General features: G+C 36.5%; 1 protein-coding gene and 1 non-coding gene across 2 annotated transcripts; one reads left to right on the top strand and one right to left on the bottom strand.

Moving 5' to 3' along the window:
• Positions 1-8,282: 8,282 nt before the first annotated feature.
• On the bottom strand, positions 8,283-8,356 carry Trnai-aau (transfer RNA isoleucine (anticodon AAU)). The gene has a single exon. It is a non-coding gene; the product is annotated as a tRNA-Ile (tRNA).
• A 3,250-nt stretch (positions 8,357-11,606) lies between these two features.
• On the top strand, positions 11,607-23,050 carry LOC140166476 (diamine acetyltransferase 1-like). Its single transcript, XM_072189958.1, has 5 exons — positions 11,607-11,891; positions 14,070-14,197; positions 19,423-19,617; positions 21,746-21,786; positions 22,249-23,050. Exons 2-5 carry the CDS (start codon positions 14,077-14,079, stop codon positions 22,525-22,527), a joined length of 636 nt encoding a protein of 211 aa, XP_072046059.1. The 5' UTR covers positions 11,607-11,891; positions 14,070-14,076; the 3' UTR covers positions 22,528-23,050.
• The last annotated feature ends 3,136 nt before the right edge of the window (positions 23,051-26,186 follow it).

Raw genomic sequence — 26,186 nt, 5'->3', positions numbered from 1 at the left:
TATTTGATTGCATTAACTGTCTAGAGATGTACACGATTAACAATACATTACTATTATACGGGGTCAGGGTGAGTCAAAAATGCAACAAGGGAAAAACCATTTAACCAAGTTAGACAGATTTTATTATTATATCTATATGTATATTATATAGTTAAAATACTCAAATTTAATTTCAAAAAGACGCTTTAAGGTGGTATTACACCCCTGGCAAATTGTGTGCCTATTTTTGCATTTTTCTCAAAAATTATAGTGTATTTATTGGTGACAAGTAGGCCTAAGATATGTATATTATAGGGGCAAGGACTGCGACTACTGCACTGGAAATTTTATTTCAGCACATGCACAGACAACAATTGTGGAGTTACAGTCAAAAATGAGGGAAAACCAATATTTGATCAATAAATCAATAACTACTTGCCTTGAGTTGCTGAATTTCCAGTGCAGTAGTTGTAGTCCTTGCCCCTATATATGTACATCTTACTTGTCACCAACGCGCTATAATTTCGAGAAAATGCAAAAATAGGCTAAAAAATTGGCCAGGGGTGTAGTACCACCTTAAGAATAATCTCTAACAGCTGTCAGGAATGATCCATTTTAAGCTAAAATAATGAGTAGAGGTAATTGAAAGACACCCACTCACTATCGCAAATTCCTCTTTTCAGTGTCATGCAAATTTGCCATAGATTGGTAATTAAACAAAAACAAAAAAAATATTTGAAAAGATCGTACATTATGGCTTTATTTGATTACTTAAAGCCTTAATGTACGATTTCCGTCAAATTTTGATTTTGTTATTCTTTATTCAAAATGTTGAAATAATAATAATATTAGTAATAACTGACGGGAAGGGTTGCTGTCCATTTTAAGCTGAAATAACAAGGTAATGTGAAAGAGAACCCACTGGTTATTTTGGACATTTAACACGCAGTTCTATGGGAGGACATATTATCATAATTTTTAAATTATGATAATATGTCGAACTTTGCTCTGTTGACCTACAAAGACAACGAATTTGGCCGATTCGATTTAGGTGCAAGTTGGGACATGTGTAAACATTACAAATATGCAAAAAAATCAGGTTTGAAAAAAAATGAACCAATTTCATATTATAAGATCGTACATTATGGCTTTAATTCGGAATACATTAACCTACGAACAAAATTGAGTTTGATTGTTCTTGCACTCAAAACTTAACATAATTATAAGATGTTGTTTTGTTCTGTTTAACCAAAACGACTTTGAAGAGTATGATTAAAACAGAATTGACTAAAATGTAACATGACAAAATAAAGAATAAAACATTTTTTTGGGAGCAAGATTATATTCCTCGCTGTTCATCCACTATAAAAGAGTGTAGACTGTGAAGTAAATCACAAAGCTTTATACGTTTTCGTAAAAAACAACAAAAAAAAAACCCATACAATTTCAGTCGGCAAAAATATTACCGTTGGTACAACACAAGATTACTAATTGATATCGTCATGTCTTCTGAAGATAGGACACACGCTATCTACTGAAGATAGAAAACACACTATCTTCTGAAGATAGCAAACTACTACGCATTGTTATCTTCTAAAGATAGAGTACAAGCTACCAACTGAAGATAGCAAACGTACTACAGGGTTCCCAAGAAATAAGTCCCCATAACTAAGACATTTTAATGTAATCAAAATACCAAACAATAATTTCTCTTGTTTCACAGTTTGGAACTCAAACTGATTTGTTATGCATCAAGTGAGCGGATATTTTGTTGCTACCTTTCAACTGTCATCTTCGCTTAGAAACTTTTGGCCAAAAAATACATCAATTTGTGGTTAATGACAATTTTCTTACTTTCACTTTAGCTATCTTTTTTCACAAGATATCTACTGAAGATAGAAAATATACTATCTTCTGAAGATAGCAAACTACTACTAGTACTGAGTACTACGCATTGTTATCTTCTAAAGATAGAGTACAGGCTATCTACTGAAGATAGCAAACGTACTACAGGGTTCCCAAGAAATAAGTCCCCATAACTAAGACATTTTAATGTAATCAAAATACCAAACAATAATTTCTCTTGTTTCACAGTTTGGAACTCAAACTGATTTGTTATGCATCAAGTGAGCGGATATTTTGTTGCTACCTTTCAACTGTCATCTTCGCTTAGAAACTTTTAAACAAAAAAATACATCAATTTGTGGTTAATGACAATTTTCTTACTTTCACTTTAGCTATCTTTTTCACAAGATATCTACTGAAGATAGAAAATATACTATCTTCTGAAGATAGCAAACTACTACTAGTACTGAGTACTACGCATTGTTATCTTCTAAAGATAGAGTACAGGCTATCTACTGAAGATAGCAAACGTACTACAGGGTTCCCAAGAAATAAGTCCCCATAACTAAGACATTTTAATGTAATCAAAATACCAAACAATAATTTCTCTTGTTTCACAGTTTGGAACTCAAACTGATTTGTTATGCATCAAGTGAGCGGATATTTTGTTGCTACCTTTCAACTGTCATCTTCGCTTAGAAACTTTTGGCCAAAAAAATACATCAATTTGTGGTTAATGACAATTTTCTTACTTTCACTTTAGCTATCTTTTTTCACAAGATATCTACTGAAGATAGAAAATATACTATCTTCTGAAGATAGCAAACTACTACGCATTGTTATCTTCTAAAGATAGAGTACAGGCTATCTACTGAAGATAGCAAACGTACTACAGGGTTCCCAAGAAATAAGTCCAACCCATTGTTTCAGTCAACGGTGTACTGGAGCTAAGGTGCACCGTGCACGATGATATCCTTTCTCAAGTTGCCGTTGATGAAGACTCCTTAATTGTCAATGGTGGCAAATGGTACACATTGCCGTCTTGCCCAGGAGCTGCATCAGTACTCTCAGTTCCTTTCAAGACAATCGACGGTGCCGACTTTTTGCGTAATCGTCGATAAAAGTCTTTGTTGCATTCTGCTTGTTCCACAAGAGTTGTATTATTCATTGTTGTTGTATTTTCACGTGATTTATTAACGGTGAACATATTTTCTTCCGTTTCTTTTTTCGATGGTGAATCTTCCGAGTAGTCAAGGGACTCAAGACTTGATAATGATACAGTGTTCCTCCTAGAGCGAACAGCTTTTATGACATGTTTTTCATTTTTTTGAATAACATTTTCAAAAATGTCCACTTGACTTGAAGACTCGATACGTCCCATACGACGTCTAGATTGGCTATTCCCTAGCTTCGGCGGATTGGAAAGAGCTGTGTTCGTGAAAAACGTTCCATCGGCTAACGTATTTGCCCGTTGACGACGTCTACTTCCCGGGGGATGACATTCTGTAGTCGCCATGGGAGATGGGCCAAATAACGAATTAAGTAAATCAGCCTTTTTAATATCGTCATCTAAGTTATCACATGCAGCATTATCGCTATAAACACTTGTTATCGATAATTTATCAAACTCATCATCTTCAATTTCGGCTTCCACCTCATCGGAGGATTGATTTTGCTGATATCCTGTCATGCCGCAAGCTGTTGATGGTCGCCTCGTCATAGATCTATCGCGTATTAAGTCATCACAGTCAAATGAAATGTCACACGGTTGGGGCTCTCCGAGCGTTTTTCTTGACATTGTCGATGATTTCCGTCTCGCATTCGATAAGAGTATCGATTCTTGATTTGATCGATGGCGAGACGGATTCGCTGATGTCATGTCGGTGATCAAAACGTCTGCCGTGTCCGGACGTGCCGACAGCGGTCGTACTCGAGTGACGCGCGGTGTTAATTGTGAAAGCGGTCTCGTACCGTCAGTATCCATCACATTATCGCGAAAAGTACACTTTTGCAATTTTTCAGAGATGTGTTCTTGGTCTTTAAGGAACTGCAACAGTTGGAGCTTCTTTGATTGTTGGAAATCCTTCTCCATCCATCGTAACGCCGACACGGAAGATCTTGGTTGCCGCTTTTCGGCATTTCTTGATTCTGGATCCGACTCCATGATTTGAGAGGTGATGGTCTTCGATGACTCACTTTGTGCAATTATTTCAGTCTTTACCAAACTTCTCTGTTCAAGTCAATGATGCTTAAAAGCTTTCCCCTTATATTGTCGAATTAAGAGTTTACCACTAACTTTGGCCGCACTGAGTCAATAATCTACGCCCATGCAGTCTTCTGTTATCAGAAACCGTGAAACCTTACAGCTCCTTACTTCATCCTGTCATTAAAACACAACGTATTTTCTAAAAAATGTACAATTAAAGACAGATTACACTGAGAGTTATTATGCGGACGAGTGTCAAATTTCCGTTTGAAGTGTTCTTATCAGGAAAAAGACTATTCTTGTATACGATCCAACCCGCCTCTTGCCAGTTCGTCAGTTCTATACTCCTTTCAGTTGCATATAGAACTTCTCAGTAAACTGGCGTCTATATATAATTTCATCAACGGTCAACCTCATCTCAGCTGTTCACGGAAAATAATCGGACGAAGAGATAGTGTCTTTGTCAGAGCACATATCCTTTCCAGAATCTGTGGTCAGAGTTATGTTATGCACGACAATGACATCTCAGTCCCGTATCACTTTCTTTGATAAATTACGATCATGGCGTTGAAAACGTCCAACCATCTCTGCTTAGCATGAGTAGTAATGAGTTTTAAAAGTAATATTGACTGCATGATAAATCGGGAAAAATATATTGCTATATCAAACTTCCGGTCTCTCATCCAATCATAAATCAGACAAAAATAAATTGCGAGAGTCGACGGTCTTCTTCATAAGAAAGCTAAATAATTATAACAATAATTCTTGATTACCATGATGCACATGGCACGGCATGAGGTCGGTATAAATAAATGACTAATTGATGGCTGCCAAATGCAGGTAAAAACAAAAGAACCCATAGATTTACAAGAAGTATTAATATAAACCTACAAAATGTATGAACTGTGAATATTATTGTAGAGTTTCGAGGAAAACAAAACATTAATTGTTACTTCATTTTATATTGTTTAGACATCGTACTGTGGTATGATGACCATCGAGATATATCTGAGGACGGTCCAAGGGCCCAGCAGTGACACTATAGGGCAATAACGGTGTTTGTACGGTGTTTGGCAAACCTTTCCGATATTTCCGTAAATTTGTGCAAACTTCTGAAAGACAACTTGACCACGGAACAATAGTGCTAAACGTGATGAGAAATGGTAACTTCTGTATTACGAACTTAATATTCAATTATGAATAAAGATATCCAAGGCCGGGATGGCATGATGATTGCAACGATAAACGTCATGTCACTTCATCTTTGAAGATTCATTTGGCCTGCAATTGACCAAAAATGTGTCAATATGGAAAATGCACAGCTATGCGTGTATAAAGATCCAAGACGTAATTAAATATTGAATGTCAAGTGCATGTCTGCATCCAATGGCAATTATTGCTATATGCCAACTCAAAACGATGCAATCATGGCAATCATGTTATCCTTTAGAAACACCAAGCGACAATTGAAAAGCATGACAATATTCAGCTGTTTTTTTTTAAGTCAAACTTCCACATGATTAATTGATTGCATATAAATAGGGCACACTGGCTTGCAAAAGCTGGGCAATCAAATGTTAGCTAGTAAAGATGGTGATGCAGCTCTACGGTAGAATCCTGGAATCTGATGATGATGATGATGCATAATCCTCAAGTTTGTATTCCATGGTTCCGACTCAGGTCTATAAATAGATTATGGTGGCTAGTAGTACTAGGCCTATGTTAATTGTTATTGAATCAATAAACTATTTGCCATTACATCGTATTGGTATTCGGTCCCTTTCAACATATTCAAAGTGATATTGATCCATACTCATATTTCCTCCATCTCAGTCATGATCTCCATGCTCCCCTCTCTTTCTCCCCCCCACACCGCACCCTCTCGCTCTCAGTCACTCACTCTCTCCGTCGTGTCATCATTGTATAACTCATATTACTGTCCATCTGTCTCTTCCTTTCTATATTTGCGCTCTTTTTTTAATTAATTACCTGTAGTAAAGTTCATTTTGAGGTTGCAAATGAAATGCCTGCTGATCTGCCATGCATTATTGGAAGGCATTCCACTAAATGCATTGTGGCAAGCTGCAGCAGAAATCCAATCATATCAAGTGCCCCCCCCCATCGTATTCTCCCGGCCGACAGGGCAATGCCTCTCACCCCCGGGTGGGGGGACGTGACGCAAATATGGGTAGCATTTTCGGCTTTTTATGGTATATCATTGACCCCTTTTTTTACTCGAGAACTCTAGCTTCGAATTTGCAAACGACTAGAATGTGAAGCTATCGGTGAGCAAATTCTTGGCTAGACTTCTCGAGCAACCCTTTTTCTAAGCCAATTTTTGGTATATGAATGGGTCCTTTTTTCAAAATTTTTTCAATTCTTTCGAAAAATAGCCCAATTTTGCCTCAATCTAGCCAAAAAATTTTAGGAAAATTTGTAAAAACTAAGACAATTTGGGTTAAATTTGGACGAAAATTTTGACTTTTGGTATATCAATGGGTCAAAATTTCTTGAAAAATTGGTATATTTATGGGTCCACTTTCAAATTCTCAGCAGCATACCCCTACCAAAGTCAAACTTGAGTACCCCCGGATCTCACCCAAATATTCCAATCGTGTAAAAATATATGATCAAGTCGGTAGTTGCAAAAGCTTGCAAATATATACTTGTATTCATGGTATTTGGAGCTGTATGTATAACAAAGTTATGTCGAATGGTAGACCTACAATCGAAATCACAAAGCGCTCAATGTAAAGGTTTATAATGGAACATTTCATTGGCATTTGCTAATTTTATTTCATCCTCATCTACAAAATCACTGACGAATTTCATTTCATCTTGTTGATCATGCTGAAATATCGATTTGAGTCTTTTTAAAAATAGACATTAATTGAATTAAATGTAATGTAACAAAATATATCTTCTATCAGCATTACCTTGGAAACAATTGTCTTTTCTTGTCTTTTTCTGTATTTTGCATCGCTTTGCTAATGGGATACTGTACTTATAACTTCTGGTTTTAATCAATCTCCTTGACTATGTTTGTATTTACGTTTGTTGAATACAATAATGATATTTTTATATTTCTATGCAAATAAGCGTGTTCTTCCTTCATGTAGATTACATGATTATATGCAATGGTGAAGGGCTAGCTAGGGTAAGCTCATTAATTTATTAAGTTGGTCAGTGTGATGTTTTATTGCTATGGAACTCCTTGGCCAAAAAAACAAAAAAAAAAAACAAAACAATAATAATAGTAATAATAATAAATTAAAAAAACAACTAAATCAAACATTAATTTGCTGAGAATTTGAAGGTGAATGGGATGGTCCACGGTTTTCTGCAGTGTATTTTGAAGCCTACATACTACATTGATCATAGGCTACTTCCATATGGCTTCTCACGTTCAGTCACAATACATTTTATAATTTTGTGTAAAAGACTCACTATTTTGAAAATGACGAGCACTAATTATTATGCCACTATATAATACACAGTGTGCATAGGATTAAAATATTAGAAATATAAATATTTATTTATTTATTTATTTATTTATTTATTTATTTATTTACTTACTTACTTACTTACTTACTTACTTAATTACTTACTTACTTATTTAATTATTTATTTATTTATTTATTTATTTATTTATTTATTTATTTATTTATTTAATTATTTAATTATTTATTTATTTATTTATTTATATTATTTATTTATAGTAAATTATATAATTTATTTGTTACATCATTGCATATTTATTTATTTATTGCATTTATTTATTTATTTCGTATTTATTTATTTATTACAATTACATATTTATTTATTACAAAATTATTTATTTATTACATATTTATTTATTTGTTACATATTTATCTATTTATCTATTTATTTATTTATTTATATAAGGCAAAACCATATAACTTGCATTGCAGCTATACATCATCCTTAATCTGTATGTATTCGTTGAAATTTTTGTTTTGTTTTTTCTTCCAAATCTCTGCCCTTTTGACTAAAAATATTGAAATTTTTTTAAATGATGGTGTAGGTTGAAAAATACCAAACAAGTAGAGTTTAAAGGCCTAGGCCTACATCATGTATACTTGCATATACTTTTAGCACGATGAATTTTTCAAAAGAACCTTATTGATTTGACATAATGGGAAAAATAAATATTTTGTCCCCCATATGTTCAATATTAATCGCTCTTCTAGGCAAAATTAATCCTAAAGTGAAAATAAAGGACAAAAAAAATTGGCCAATATGGGGCTCGAACCCATGACATTCGCGTTATTAGCACGACGCTCTAACCAACTGAGCTAATCGGCCGGTTGGGAAATGAGGGTAAAAATATTTAATATATCGATTTGTATACATATATAAGTATTTTGCTATTCGATCCCGTTTATTTGAAGCAATTCAAAATTGTTTTTCGTATTTTGCAAATCAGGACCGTGCAATTTCACGCCTTTCATTTATTATTTTTCATAAACGGAGTTTTATTGCATATATCCTCGTGCAATATTATTAAACGCTAAAGGCAACCGCAGCAGTCATCGGGCTGAGTACACAATCACGTTTCACGCTTAAAGTTACGATTGCAAACAATTTATTGTTCAAGTAACACAGTCTATATCACGGAAGTCAACTAAACAATTAATATCAATGGTCTATTTTCAACTGATCAATGTATAAATCAACTCAGACTGACAAATAATGTAACCGCTGGTATGTTACTGTAGCAAACAATAATGCGACAAATGATACTAATCTTATCAGACGGTGTATGATACGTGTACTCCAAGTCTAATGGTATTTCTTTCTTTCTTTCTTTCTTTCTTTCTTTCTTTCTTTCTTTCTTTCTTTCTTTCTTTCTTTCTTTCTTTCTTTCTTTCTTTCTTTCTTTCTTTCTTTCTTTCTTTCTTTCTTTATTCCTTTAACGGCGAGTTATGGGCGGTATCCGGTATCAGTTTAGACTATGTTATAGTCTATTTTTGATAAATAAAAGCATGTTATTAATGTTAATCATGATGAAAGCATTCAGTTGAACTCGAAATTATACTGATATTTATTACATCAAAATATATACTAGTATAAAATTGTTATGAAAAAGTTTATATAATTATAGGCCTATTAGTGACAGTAAAAATAAAGTGTACGTAGGCTTATATTATTGAATGCAACATATCATAATGTCATAATTGTATTGGCACTTCACTGAACAATTCTGATTTTAAAATCTGCCAGTTTATTAATCGCGAAATTCCAGGTTAAAAATACAAAAAGAGGGTGTAGGGTGACTGAAAAGATCAGATGTGAAAATCTATCAATTGTGCACACATTAATTAAATCAGAGTTTTAAGCTTAAATCATGGAGGTATATAAATAAATGGAGAATGATCCAGCCAAGCCTCTTTTGTACTACGTTGTTTATGACCAATTATTGTTGAATAGGCAATTTCAGGTTTATATTGATTATGCTAAGCTGATTACATTGTGAAGTCCGTTTCACTGGCCATGATTTCAATGGGGTAAAATGAAGTTTATACTTATTGGAAAGTGCTCATGTTTTATAAAATTTTGATAGGCCTATCAAAATCTCATTGAGTGCTTAAATTGGATCAAGAAATCAGTCTTTTTGAAAAAAGAAACACCTTATCTGTTGTCATCTTGTGACTCCCTACATTTTGGTCATGAAAAATTGAATTATGACTTTTTTTCCAAAAGTTATGACCCCCCCGTATATTTGGAACCCTCCTCCAAAGAAAATGATAGCCTCCTAATAATATTAATAATCATTTAGGCCTAAATACTGATAATTATTTATTATACAATGACAAGTTTAACTTGATGATGATTTAGGCGGCCTATACGATTTCATGACAATACAGAATTAAAAGTTTAAAAACAATAACATGACATATCCGTCATGGCACTCAATCAATTTGACCCGAAGCTTCAACCAAAATCACGGTTATCATACACTAAACTATGAGAAACTGTTTAAACAAAGTATGTATATAGGGCCTATACATTCCGTATATCAATTTCTCTCTAGAAAAGATTGTCTGATCATCACTTTTGCTTGAATTCCGAAGTACTTCCGGTAAATTTTGCTCGCTCGTAACTCAAATGGCCCAAATTGGCCCAACATAATTTTTTTCACAATCGGAAGGTAAAAACGTTTTGCTTTCATTTGTACTATATTTGAACTCCCTCAGACCCCCTTAAAAGCTTAATATATGAACATGAAAACTAAGTATATTTGTCAAGTTACGGCATAACTAGTGTAGAAAACAGTTTCATAACTTAAGAACAGAACATCCGAATTTCTTCGGGTTTTCGCACGATCATACATTGAAACTATAAGCTATCAAAACTGGTGACTTTGAACTAGCTGATTGACTAGCTGACGTCATTATACAGTCTCTTTTACAAGGCTTCCGGTACGGGTCAATGTAGGGTCAATTCCTATGAGGAAATTTTGGGAGTGACAATCAATGAACCATGGTAGAGGCTCATAACCATCGTGGAGATCAATAGCTTGGCTGAAGTGGCTGGTCTATTCAAGTTTGGTGACTCATTGAATAGAGGTAACGGGATAATCTCCACTTAGGAGATTAGAATTCTGGCGATCATTCTCCATTTATTTATATACCTCCATGCTTAAATACAATATCCAGAGTAGGCCTATGCAGAATGGGCAAGTGGACTACGGGGTGGTCTAGTATCAGTTTTACACCTGGGGTTTTACAGTAAGACCAAGTTATGAAGTGGCGAGTTACACCATTTGGCGAGTTACAGTATAAGATGCATGGGAGTATTGTGGCATGCCCTTCAGTAAGATGGCCAGTGGTTATTAAGTTTTGGAACTCAACTGGAATTTCGACCTGGTGTTACGTAGTGCTCTGATGAACAATTCACTTCATAAAAGAGAGCAGCCATTTTGTGCAACCCTAAATGATCGGTATACAAAATTTCTATCTTGGATGGCCAGTTCCTCTGAGGACTTGAAATCAAAGAGAGGCCTGGCATCAAGGCCTACATATGAATTTGAGCCGCAAAAAAAGTTGGATTTTAAATTGAGAGTGAAACTAGGCCCGTGAATAGGATAAAACGAGAAATTACCAAAGGATAGCTGCCCAGTTTAAAATGAAAGTAGCAACTAGCAACTAAGTTAAAAAAGAATACAGGCAAAATAAAAAATATCCTGAAGATGAACCATTTTGTGCATGTAAAAAAATTGTCACAGTGTATAAAAACTGTCTCAAAACTGTCTACTTTATAGTAGATTAGGTATAATATAACTAGCCTGATTATAAAAATAATATTCAAATGTAAAAATAACTCGCATATTGAAACTCATCTTAAATTCGCCACCTTGGTCTTAGTGTAACTCTCCTGTAACTCGCTGCCCCATAACTCGCCGACTTACCGTTTCCACTTAATTGTTTTCTGAAGGTCAATCCTAAATGGGTTGCTGAATCAGAATGCTGATCAATCGACCATAGATGACCATAATCAATATTCAGCAATAATTATTTTGTCATAATTATAGAAAAGTACAAAAGAGCCTTGGCTAGACATGTCTGTATTTATTTTCTGCATGGTCAGTGGAAAATACCATCATGGTTATGCAGATGATAATTCTAAAACTCATTAATGGAAGTAGTGGGTTTTTTTATGGTCACATCATGGAAAAAAGGAAAGGTCCGTGACAAACACAACGCCTTTTGCAGTTTGGTTTGCAATTTTGAAGTCAAGTCATCGGTGTATCTTTCAGAAGTTGTGGATTAAAACGTATTTCGACATCATTCTGAGTTTGAATCACATTTGGACAATAGGCCTATATTAGCCTTATATTGTAAGTAAAAATGTCTTGTATTTATCTAAAATTTAAAACATCAAAAAATAAAATGTGACACAATATCCAATATATCCAATGTAGTGAAACAAATTTTGAAAAGACAGACCAAAAAAGCCTTAAAATCCATTTTCTGGCTCGCTACGCTCGCAAATTCTTACATTTTGGATTTTTTTAAATACTTTTGCACTGAATTTGGGGGAGGGTGCGGCTACGGCTCTGCCGAGAGAGAGGGGGTGGGGGTGGGGAGACGCAGTTCCGCATGGTAATAGCTGGTATGAAAATTGGGCCGACTATCATGACTATAGTAGACGCGTACGTGGCTTTTAGACTTCTCCGCCGGCTTCTCCGTAGTCCACTTGCCCATTTTGCAGTACTCTGGCTATTACATTTTAAGCGCAAGCATTACATTTTAAGCGCAAGCATAAAATCTGTATCAATTTATCAATTTGTGTGCAATTGATAGATTTTCACATCTGATCTTTTCAGTCACCGTACTCCCCGGTCGGGTTTTCGCGATCAATAAACTGGTAGATACCAAAATCAGAATTGTTTAGTATAAAGTGAGCCATTAGGCAAGATATGTTCCATTCAATAACATAAGTATACTTTACTTTTACTGTCACTAATTATATAAATTCTTTATGACCATTTTATTATTGTAAGGCAAAAAAAATATGTTTGGTTGCCGAGTCAGCGACCGACCCAAAAAATCAGAAATCTTGGGTCGGTATTTTGACAGTATCAAGGACATTTTATACTTGTTATTCACTCATTTTATTTATTAAATGCATATTTGATTAAAAACAGGCAGTATTTCCATTTAAATTCACTCCAAAATCGCACAATTTTTTACCATAAAATGATCAAGCATTTGTCAATGCTTGCCTTTTCCAAATGGAGGAAAAATGAAGGAAGAGCCCGTGAAAAAAAAAGGATCGACCTACCGACCCTCCAAATTTTTGTCTTGGAAGATCCCCCTTTTTTTACCTTCTCACTGAAAGACCGGGTGGCTATGCTGTTTGTCACAATGAAGGCAAAAACCACCGGTCGCGATCAGTCAAGAAGTTTTGAGAACAATTTTACCCAGAATTAGTACTGCCGCACTCCGGGGGCACTCCAACTTTGTAGGTGACGCGTATAATATAGGGCTGTTAAGACCCCTTTTTCAGCATCGCTGTCACCCAAAGACCCCATATTTGTTTACGAACACATGCTCTGTCACCCCGAAGACCCCCTATTTTTCCATTTGATCTGTCACCGATTTTGTTACTTATTTTGAAAAAAACAATGAAATTTGAAGCCATTTAGAACGAGAAATTCGATTTTCGAGGTTTTTGTGGCGCTGTTTCGGCTCTCACCCAAAGATTCCATTTAAAAAAAGGTCATGTTCTCACCCATTGACCCCATATTTTTTACATTTTGCTCTCACCGAATGCCAAAATCATGCTCTCACCCAATGACCCCATATTTTTTACATTTTGCTCTCACCGAATGCCCCTGGGTGCGAAAGTGCCAGCCCTCCACCTATATCCATTTCATATTGAAGTGCCCCCCTTCGGGGCCGCACTGTATTTTCATCTGATTTGTGGCGGCATCTTGGCAAGTTTTGCAGTTATATTTTGGGACCAATAAGTGGTCATTCCAATGTAAAAGTATCGGACCGCAATTGTGATAGTGTGTATTAACCCTAACCCTAAATCTAACCCACACTGAGCTTCATAACCATTTATCCAGAGCTATCCAGCAAACATTTATGACCATGGTCAAAGGAACCGATTTATACGGGGTACAAACCTCAGCTTGAGTGCATGTGTCGAGATTGATCCTTTTTGACTATTTTTTTGTAAATTTTGGACAAATAAGGCCTATACCACTAACTCAGTAATATCGGTCTTAAAATGTTCTTTTAATTGATTTTGTGCTGAAATGCGCGCGAAGCGCGCGAAATTTTGACTTTTATTGCTTGGAGGGGCGCAGAATTGGTCAATTTGGCGCCCCCCTAAGGGTAGCGCTCGGGGCATGTTGCCCCCCTGCCCCCCCCCTAGTTACGCCACTGTTCTCAATCATAATAGAATAAGCATGTCGAGGAATCTTTGGAGCTTGGATAAGGTTATCAACAAGTTTATCAAAATCTCCGCACTAGAAACGCTCTTCCTTTTTTTTTATCCACGTCAGCATTAGTATGGCTTCCTACGTTATCCGCCAAGCAAGAATAGAGGACTGTGACGTCATACACCAATTACTCCAGGAATTTGCAGTACATGAAAAATACGACGCGGAAAAGATCACAAATACCATAAAAGGTACGTGTCTGTCTGTCTGTCTGTCTGGGTGTCTGCGTGTCTCTCTATCTGTATGTCTGTTTAAATCTTCTTTGCATGTTCTCATTTTGCATGCTTGCATATCAAATATTTTGGTGGATATGTTCCCCCGGAATTTCAAGGTGGTGGATCTCATTAGGGAGCTGACGGCCATGACGGCGTACCGGCAAAAGGGGGGTCTTTTGGAGCTGCGAACAAGTAAAATGGGGGACTTTAGGAGTTGCGAACAGTCAAAATCAAGGGTCTTTCTTGACTTTTTGGTTGAAAAACGCCTGAAAAAAAACCCCAGAAATATGAGAAATGAGCAAAATTTTTGGGTCTTTAGAACTGAAATTATCAAATTCAAGGGTCTTTCGGAGCTCTATTTTGGTCAAATAAAGGGGGTCTGTCGGAGCTGAGAAATCCAAAAAAAAGGGGGGGGGGTCTTTCAGGGGAGCATGGTCATTTGTGTTAAGTGCCCCCCCCCCCCCGAGTCCGAAAACCGACCTGACGATAAAAGTAAAAGTGTCTAATTTCGTTTTTGATATTTTGTGAGCAGAACCCCAAACCTCTTGACCCAAATGTGCATTGTGATGAATGTATCTTTGTACTAGCTTTTACTGCTGAGTAGTGTGATAGCGTCACCGTTCTCAGGTTAGGTACAACAGCACCGTTCGGGATAATTACCTCGCGTTCGCGATTACCCACCGTTATTCCCCTAAGTTGTTCAGGTGACCAAACCAGGGCCAAACCATTATTCCTTTGACTAATAAATTATCCTGAAAAGTACTTGATTTTTTAAATTTGTTTTTTCTAACCCTGGGTCTTCAAAACTGTTTGTACGGGCACCAACATTTGCCCAAATTGGGTGCTTTTAAGGACACTTTTACCCAAATACGCCCAATTGAGCGCATTGGTCTCCACTGAAAAAACCCATGCACCCATATACCAAAATCGCTGAAAAGGTACCCATTTTGTCATGAACAAAGTGAATAATGATTTAATTAGTCCTGATTTCTATACCATGATTACCAAAGTGTTAAATTACTTGCACTTGTGGCTCTCTGTGTTCAAATCGGGACCCTTAGTTACCGTAAAATGGGGGTAATTTTGGGCACTTTTCAGAGTTTTTAAACCACTGCTTCCAAACAAAACCAATTATATTTCTAATTAACTCTTTTTTGTGACATTAGGGTTCCCTTCTACACCTTGAAGTTGAAAAAGATTTTTTAATAATTTTGTAAGGGTGCCCTAGGGGTTCAAAATGACCTGACCAAAGTTACCCCGCCTTTGGGGCAACTTTGGTCACAGCACAGTATTACATTCCATGAAGGAAAAAAATCAAAAAAATTGATCTTCGCTGAATATGGGCAAGTTGTTGTTTTTTGTCACATTTGACACCTTGCAAAATTAATCAAACACACATCCTTGCTCACAAATATCGATTTTTATTTTTCTGAACAACATGTAAAAAATGCTGATTTTTGGTCACAAATCCCGCTTTTTTCGTAAATTTCAAGGAAATTACACATGAGCGACTATTATTTCTTCCAAACATATTTCTTAACAAATTGACACCAAATATGACTCAAAACAATATTGCTGTACGAAAATATGACCATTTAAAAAATATATTTGACCGACCACAGTTACCCTGCTGACCGAAGTTACCCCATTTTACGGTACTATTTGTGTTCCTTGGGTCCTCATGACAGCATTCAATTTAGGCACACCCTGTAACTCCAACGGTACTTTAGACCCAATGCATGCAATGCGCTAAAAAAAAAACTATAGGCAAGATGGGAGGCAGTGGGTTTAACAAGAGCAGCCATAGTGCCGTCTCACGATCTACTTATTTGAGGCAATAATATGAAAAGATGGGCCATTGGGGCCACTTACCCCACTCTCCCCCAAGTGACGTTTAGAGTATACCTCGTCCTAAAAAGGGGGTGGAGAGGGTTTGTACCAACCCCTAAGGTTTTTCATCCGGCATAATAAAATGCTTACGCCCAAACGACTCAAGCTAATCGTAGATCCAGCATTTGCGCTCATTTGAGTGTAACATTTTACACCTTCCCATATATGCATATTGTAACTTTATTCTTTTTCATACGATTGTAATGTACTTCGGTTACGGTTCGGTAAACTAAGATACCCTGCAAAAATCAAGACTTTAGTTTCTGTACTTTTGTCAAAATCTGAGATTTTGAATAAACCGTCTTAATTAGACGGCTTATTATTACGATGGAAAATGTTAGTCGAATGCATATGTGACTAGGGGGGTGTGATAATTCAAAAATTTTATGAATTGCTGCTGAAAATATGGTATCGACTATACTAAACAAGAATATGATCATTAAAAATAAATTTAAGTAGATTAACCCCCTGTACATGCCCCTGAAGATTTGGTAACAAGGTTGCCGAATTCGGCAGCCTTGCACATGCTCAATGTAATAGATTATCATAGAAACTGAAAGAAATTGTGATTCTTGAGCCTGTTTAATAATTATTTTGTATTGTAAATGCTGAGTTTGATACAATATGTTGACAATACCATAAACAGCTTTATCAGCTGGAGGATAATTATCACTTTTTATTTGTCTAGAAGAGAGTGCAATGCTTCATTGAAGTCCGTTAATCCAGCCGCAGTCTGCCTTAGACATCACATTCCTCAAATAGAGGTTCAGGTTTTCGGCATTATATTTCACACACAGTTTTCTATGATCTTTTAATTGCAAACATCACTTGATTTAAGAAGTGAAAGACTTGTGTCCCTTGCATATCTTTAAGATACAGCTGCAAGGTTTTGGATCGGTGGCTTGTCAAGCTTCTCTGGATCCATGGAAGATAGGCCTATGGCATGCTCAGCTGTAAGATCACATTCCCCAAAGGTAAAACTGTCTCCCTTCTGCTTCAGAAACCCGGAACAAGACATGATCGATCATCTTTATCTTTGTGGCTTCATATATAAGATTCTGCTACTTTAAATGAGTAGGCCTGTCACAAATGTCATTATCATACATGTACTTGATTTGCTGGAATCTGTCCATTGACACAAAGGAGAATGCTAGAATGTTGATGTTAAGAAGGTTCTTGGGATCATTGCGCAATTAGTCATCATAAGTTGATTAAAGGCTGTTATCAGTTTTGAGTAGGTTGTAACTGTTGAAGTTTAGTTAGTGAAAAATATGGCTCTATAATTATGATGTAAACTAATCAGAGCTCCTGTATAGTAAGACTATATGGTTTCAGGGAGTCCATATCCCAGAAGCACTGACAATGCATGCATGTATGTGTTTATATCGGGCTTACTTTTGAAGATCTTCTAGATAGCTAGAGTTATATCCTATATGTTAAGTCATTAAAGCGTTTGTCCTTCAGGCTCACTGGGAAATGTGGATGTCAATTCACTGGACTTTCCTTGTTCCATGATTTATTAACTTTGTATGCAGCCAAGTGCCTGTTGAGTCAAACTGCTCGACGATGAGGCAGTAGTTGAGTAGAATTATTCTTGGGTATTATTTGGGTCTACCTATTCTGTTCCCAATTACGTGCTTGGTAAGACTCATAGGTCCGTATGCACAAATGAGTTAGACCGGGTCTAAAGTTAGACCTGGTCCCAGGACAAGGACATTTTCCTTTACATTTTCTTAAGCTATTTATTTTGTCTTATTTTTGGACTTTGCATGTAAATCTTTAGAATTTGCTAGCTACTCTATGAAGTAAATAAGAGTAAAAGACCATTCCTGATGGAACTCAATTCCACTTTTGTGCATACGGACCTTAGGGCCTACACCTAGAAAAGATGGTCAGACATAAACCCAGAATCCAGCCTTTCATCAATAAGACTTTCTACACCTTCACTATGAGCTGTTTGATCTGTAATGACAAAGTCTATCTTTTCATTTTAAAGTGTTTTAGCTCCACTTGCTGCTTCTAAGATCACGAAGATAGGCCTACTCACTTTTTACACCACACCAACCTATAGGCCTAAATGTCCAAAATTGCTCAAATGTCATCATATGGAACTAATTTCACACTAGCTAATCAAGAAGACCACATACACAACCCATAGTTTTAGCGAAAAGCACTTTAATCAAGTGTTTACAGCCATTTCAACTTCCATTAATGTCGTCTGCTACACAAGCCTGCCGAATTCGGAAACCTTGTTTCAAAATTTTCAAGGGGCATGTACAGGGGGGTTAGAAATCATTTTTGAATAAAATTCTTTCATAGTCTTGATTTCCAATGTTGATACCATATTTTGAACTGCAATTCATATTAAAAAGTTGAAATTTGCAAAATAACACCCCCCCCCCCTAATGTGACCGTCCACGGCGAATGAGCCGTGAATTCCTCCCCCGGTCTATTTTGTTTTATTTCGTGTTTAAAAAATAAACATCATAAACTTAAAAATGGTATATCATTTGATTTCAAACGATATCCAGAAGCGGGGTTATGGTTTGTTAAACTTTGCTCCTTCAACAAAATTATAGCTTTTACGTTTTTTACATGTGTCTCTTTTTCCACATTGTGGGCAATAAATATGAAACAGTCATAATTGGCGGTCATTTCAAATCATCCCCAAGTCAACGAGGTTTAAGAAAGTTCTCTCATTGTTAATTGTTGGTTATGCATACCTGTACAAAATACACTGCCTGGTAACCCACCACTTGAACAGGATTTAGCAATATAAGCAAACAAAGACCAGAGCTATTAAAAGTTCTATAGCCATCTAAGGTAGAAGCTTATTATCCACTACAACAATAGGATTATTGATTAGTTTTTGACTATCGAAATGAGACGGATGTCGGGCCAGCTTAAGTTACCGATGAATATGACCTTGGTACACATTTTACACCGTAACTCAGAATACAATTTAGGGAATTTACGGCTCATTTGTGCTGCCGGGTCACATATGCGATGTTCATAACACAGTATATACCCGTACGTACATGGCGTGCGGGACTTTGTGGGACGGTCATATACACACACATCAAACGATCGTACCGTAGTACGACTGACGAAGTAACACGCATTGGCGCTGGTTCCAATTTTCTTTGCTTTACCTCAGTTGTTCTGCTCAAAATTAAAAGGGAACATATCTGACAGTATATTAAAGCTAACATTTTATGGAAAAGAAATACTAATCTATTTTTATTTATCCCAAAATATAATACATAACCACATAGAACTCAAACATACCATCCAATGTGCTTTCTTCACAGGTTTAAAAAGAGATGGATTTGGTGAGCGGGCATGGTTCCATTGCTTGGTTTCTGAATGCGTGTCTTATGACAAGAATATGTCTTCATTACCACACAATGGCGTAGTAGGGTTCCTTGTCTTTTATTATGGCTACGATGCATGGCAGGGAAAGTTGGCTTACATGTCAGATATTTTTGTAACGGAAAAACACAGAGGTACGTATGTATAAAAGTGCATGGCAAAACAATAATACACTTCGACTTTTACCTTTACTTTATCTTTTTGTCTCCTCCTTCCTCCATTATATTATCATCATCATCTCCACTACCACCACCATCACAACCACCACCACTACCTATACCACATTCCACAACCACATCCAACTACTTCTCATCGCGTATCAGTATTTCAGTATTCATCATCACATTAGAAAACGAATTTGGAGAAAACCTTCTGTTAATATACTATGCTGAGCCACCAGCCTGGGTGGCTCACGCTCCAGTAATTTCAGATGATTGAGCTCAGTAATACATCAAAGAATGTCTTCCAATTCATGAAAACAATAGATAATCAGCTTATCGGATTAAAAGCTTAGAGGGAAGGTCTTGCTGCTCAGCGAGTGTTTGTAATTATCAGAAGGTTTTCTCCAAATTCATTCTCTAATGATTAGAGTCATTATTAATATTAACATGAAAGGAGGTGAACTGGCCATGCGCCATTATTCCGAGGAATTCTCAGTAGAAATATTACCGTTTATTATTGTTTATAATGTTCCCAAAGATGAAGAAGAAAAAACTTTTGTGAATTTGTTCCACTTTTGCACTACATTCACCATTTTAGATGACAATGACTTGAGTCGTGAACACTTCGATTTGCTGAGGAGGACGCCATCAGTATTTTTACAATTTTACCCGATTGTAATGTACTTAGTAAACTAACCTACCCTGCAAAAATCAAGACTTTAGATGAGCTGTAGTTTTGACAAAATCCGAGATTTTGAATAAAATTACTTGAATATGACGTTAAGTTGTCGTGTGTCATATTAATGGATAGCTACATTATTTCCCTTTACAATGACACCACATTTGAAACAATCACCTTTTTCACGATTGAGTACACGTCTTGTGAATGTAGTGGAGTCTCAAACAGAATGTGCTCAAACAACACCAGTCACTAGCCTCAATATGGGTGGAAAACCATACACAGCCACAACAGCCAGGCACCTCCTCCTGATGCTGGTCACACGTTGCTGTAGAATGGCATTCCATTCCAGGATTTGTCGCAGGTCATTCAATGTGGTTGCATTGCACGCACAGCACGACCAAGCTGGTCTCACAAGTGTTCAATCGGGTTGAGGTCTGGGCTGATGGCAGACCATTCCATTCTATCTACTCCCGTATTCTGTAAGTAGTCGTTGACTACACTGGATCTGTGGGGTCGAGCGTTGTCATCTTGGAGGATTGCATTAGGTCCCACGTTGTAAAGATATGGGATTGCAGGTTGCTGCACAGAATAATGATCAATTTGGCACATTCGGTTTGAGACCCCACTACATTCACAAGACGTGTACTCAGGCGTGAAAAGGTGATTGTTTCAAATGTGGTGTCATTGTAAAGGGAGATAAAGTAGCTATCCATTGATATGCAACACGACTTGAACATGTCATAAATAATATGAGATATATAAGCTTGAAAAAACTTTCCAAACTTTTGTTGAGGAGTTTAGCTTAATTTCAATGAGCAATGACCAATTCTCTTTAAATTGCAAATCTTGTGCGACAAGTTACTAGTTTTGCCTGTTTTGTCATACGGTTGTAAATTCAATGAACAATGACTTTGCTTAAAGAGCGCTTACAAATTCATATGGGACGCTTTTAAGCGGCCAATTATGGTTGCAGAAAGATATTAAAATATCTTTCTGCAACCATAATTGGCCGCTGCAGCCATATGCACCGCAATGCACCTAACCTTAAGGGTACGGGTTTAAGGTTAGGGCTAGCGTATTTCGGCCCATTGATGGTTGCAGAAAATAAATATGCGTTCGGCGGGACACAAGGACCGACATCAGTCGCGTTCGACGGAGTGGCTCGGATTGGTGGCGCTGGTATAAAGATAGCGATTTTCTTTGTATTGCCTCATCTGTTCGGGCCATTAAACGGAAACATATCTGAAAGTGAAAATAATTCTATTTCTTATGTATGTTACAAATGACTTTTAAAAGGCACTATCTGGTACTCATCACCAATACAATTTCTGCCTTTATTCTAATTGAACAGTTCATTCATAATTGGTTACTACCTTGCAAATGACACAATTCTCATTTCCGTATTGTTAATTTGTATAGGTAATGGTTTAGGAAAGAAAATGATGCAACAAGCTGCACGGGTAAGCCATTTTGAGTTATTTTGGTGGGCAATTGTCGGAAAGAAGTCAGGTACCTAACTTTAGATCCTTGATATTTTGCGGAGTGATGAGGTCCTAATAACATAGATTGCGATTTCCAAACGTATGTATCGAACGCCCGTGCAATCTACCGTACGCTTGGAAATCGCAATCTCTCCAAGTGCAAGAACGTATTCAACCAAGGTCTTACGCCCGGGGTCTTACGTTTCGAAACATTTGCCATGTTTATACTTTTATCCTTATATTTATGTTGTGCTCTTCAAGAAATACGTCCATAACACGCAGTGCAAGATAGATGATGTATAACCACGATATAACTTTGAGCCGTCATTGTCAGATGGATTGGTAGTTAAAACAATAAAACAATACATTTGCATTATGTGAACAACATTTTTCTCAAACCTCCATTGTAAAAGTATTCGCCTCCTCTCTTTCGCTCTACAGATAAGTCGGGGAGCGGGCTGTCAGAAGATGCAGTGGATAGTCTCCGAGTGGAATGTTCCTGCACGGAATTTTTACAAACGTATTGGCGCTGAAGACTACACAGATCAAGAGAAAGAAGCACATAGACAGCATTACATAGTACTTGATGGCAAGGATTTCAATTCATTTGCTGAGGCGGGGGCAAAATATAGCAGTTCGTTTGCAAGTAGTAGTGACATGAATAAGATCAAAGATAATCGATGCGAAGTTCAACTGGCAGAAGAACTTATTATGCAATGATTTGGTTTTATAGACAGTTTCCCGTATACGAGTTTACATTATAGTCCCAGCAAACTTAAAAACCTGTTTGGTTTTCTTTGCAACGTTTTTTAAAGGGCTCACAAAGGTTACAAGAAAACGCCACATCAGCTATAATATTACAAGAATGACTATATGCTTTACCCTGGCAGGGTGTAAAACAAATTATTATACATGCGATGATCACAAGAAAGGATGCAAACCCGAGAAAAATATATAAATAGGTTAATGGAGCTGGAATAATAAATGAGGGAAAGAAAAATTCAGAACCAGCTGAATATTGTGCAATCAATTTTGAACAACATTCCATTTATTGGCTTTTGGTGGGTTTTTTCTAATGATAGTTGGAAAACAAGGGTATGTTGCAGTTTTAACAATGTTATGTAATATTTATGCACTAATATCTGCAGTACTATGAAAAGAAGAGTTACGAGTGATTATGACACCAGAAAAAGTGGTTAATGAAATGCATATACATAGGCCTACATACGAGTATATATACACGTATGTAGATCTATGTATATGGATTTCATGTGCCTTGCATTATAGAAATATTTATTGTAAATGAATGTAAGCTCATATTATTGTACTTATTTATATCTTGTTAACGTGCATTATGTTTATTGGTTACAGATCGATAGTCCGACGGGTAATTAGTCCAAAAACCTAATAATTTAGTCTAATCCTTATCATAAATCTTAACCCTGTGATAATCCTAAACCTAACCCCAAATCACCGCAAATCCTAACCTAACCCCAATCCTGATTCTCAACATGAGCTTGACTCTAATCGTAACTCTGACCCTAACCTTATCCTTATCCCTAACCTTAACGCAAACCCAACCTTATCCCTAACGCTAATCCTAACATTAAATAACCTGAAACCTAACCTAAACTCTTTTCGAACTAATGACCCTTCGGGCTAATGGACTGCCCTTATTTGTTGTGTTCTCTGCTCTTGTGCACATACTATTCATAACGTGGACTTAGTTCTGTCAGTGTTCAGGCTGTAGCCCATAACGAATCAAGTGTAAAGTTACAATTTTCAATTTTTATTTTTTGAATTAGTTACAATGTATAACTGAATGACGTATATTCATACGTAGCGGTAAACGTAAATAGAAAGCAAAATTATATTTCTACAATACTCAAATTTGGTACACCCACCGGAACGCTTTCAATTCACCGGGTCAACCGGCTCCGAATCGATAAGGCGTTCGACTATGGTGCGAGAGGAAAATTGAGTTAGCTTGAAATTCCCCTGGACAAGGAACTTACTGCTAATTGTCTCGTTGTAACCCGTACGAAACTCGGGGAGCTGATCCTGGTTGCGAAGGTTATTTGTGGAATGTCAATAGGGTGTGCGCTCTTGTAGCAGCAAAGTCACTGAATTGTTGATCAATTGTTTATGGAATGATCTGGGGCCATAGTGGTCAGCGACAACATATAAAGTGTGCCGAGGCTTGTGGATGAACGTCTAGGCGTTGTGCCTGTGCCGTGCGTAGCGCACTATAAATCACTGCGCTTTTTTTTCCAGCGGATGTTATTGCTCTGAAGATTTGTTGTTGCTCAGAGCAATAACATCCGATGAAGATGCCGGTTGACCCGGTAAAAGCGCTCCGGTGAGTGAACCAAATTTGAGTAGCGTAGAAGTATAATTTAGATTTCTATGTAATAATTGCTTGAATTGTAAATCATCCTCAAATAATCACTAATCGTCTTGAAATTCTTTTGTTTCCTATTGAATTTTGTTGAGTTTATTGAGCCATATCGCTGAATTGGCCGTGGCGACTTTACACTTGGTTCATGTTGGATGGTTCAAATTCTACCCAGGCAAAAAATATTCATGGGTATTCCTAAAATTCGCTACTGGTAGCTATGCAAATCATGCCATGAAGATGGCATGTTCATGCCTTGATCATGGCAAAACATTCTAATTCTTTTGTTTTGTATATGGCATGAAAATCCTCTATCAAGGATACATGGGTGGTGAATTTTGAACCCATAAAAATAGTAATTGACGCCCTTGAATAAAGAATTAATGGACATGGAAGTAGAGAGAATTTGACATTGACCACGATGAACATGCCCTGAACATGTCAAGGCTCTGACTAAATGCATGACAAAAAAAACATGCAATGGCATGAATATTCATGTGTGAGCATGAACAACCCATTAGATTTTCCCGAATTCACGAAAATTCATGCCCGTTGCTAGCGAAAATAGGGCGTGTTCTTGGCATGTTCATGGCAAGATCTTGGCATGTTCATGGGCATGATTCATGCCTAAATTTTTGCCTGGGTAATGTTGGGATGGTCCCAGATGTGATTAGGCACCTGTTAAATTCATTTTTTTATCAATGTTTGTGCAATAAATTTATTCTATTCTTTGTATTTTTATACTAGTGATGAATAATAATAGATATAACATAGACATGTATAGGGAACATATGTACCATAATTGTCGTAAATCCCACCGCTTTCATTGGCCTGCAGTGTAAATAGTTTACATTTCCTATAAATTTTATGCAGATAGGCCTACGTAAAACAATCTTCCAGTCTTTAGGACCGGTTTCTCGAAGCGTGGCTAGATCAAACGTCCATAAGCCATCAGCCTTATTAGCACTATATATTAGTGCTTACAATTTGACATCATACATCACCTAGAAAGATAAATAAAATGGATCCACATCGGTAGGGCTTGCCTGCTGGCTTATGAAGCCTGACCACTAGCCAAGCTTCAGGAAATCGGACCTAAGTAGCTTCTGATAATTGAGATAAAGTAAAGGATGGTCAGATACGAGTGTGACCAATTGCCAACTCAGGTAATTAGATAAGGAGTACTACTTTTTCATTGTATATATTGGACCGTTTCATGATATTGTTTATATCATTTAATGTTTTATTGTTTTAAATAAAACTTTATAATAGTGACATAATTTTTGTTGTAATCGAATAGTTGTTTTAAGACCCTGTGAAAATGTGATGGAAAGAACCAAAATGTGTAGAGTGTTTTGCCTGACAAAGCTTGGTGTGGACATAAGCTATATGTGACGTGTCATGTCAAAAACAAGACACCTTTGGGCAGGTTATCAATTTTGAGTTTTTTACATATCTTAAATATAGGGTCCACAACTTATAAGTTACCCTCTAAATACTTTTCAAAATAAATAAAAAAATATTTGACAAAATGCAAACCTGTAAAAAGGTATAGCCGTATTTGTTTTACACATATGGACCATATTATAGCGTCACACGTCATTGCGTTCAGTCACAATGGTTCATTATGTAAAAAAGAAGAAAACAATTATTATTATTATAATACCAACGCAAATCTTTGACAAATTCTACTATTAGTTTGTAAGCGAAGAAATGTCCGCTCTATCGACTGATTCCGTAACAAGATAAAAACCATATATAGAGACTATCTTAGGTAGATAGCAAAATAAATCTAATACCATATGAGATGTCATGATAAAATCTTATTTCATGTGGTATCTTCTGTGTAAATAGCAAGATAAAATTTAATTCCATATGAGCTATCTTTTGTAGATAGGATATCGTATAGCAAGAAAAAACCTACTTCCACAATAAGATATGTTCTATAGCAAGGCAAAACTAAACCCAACCTGAAACCAGTTCC

Source organism: Amphiura filiformis, chromosome 1, assembly GCF_039555335.1.
Source record: "Amphiura filiformis chromosome 1, Afil_fr2py, whole genome shotgun sequence".
NCBI lineage: Eukaryota > Metazoa > Echinodermata > Ophiuroidea > Amphilepidida > Amphiuridae > Amphiura > Amphiura filiformis.
Note: the sequence above shows the minus strand (reverse complement) of the source record. Positions and strands in the feature narration are given on the sequence as shown.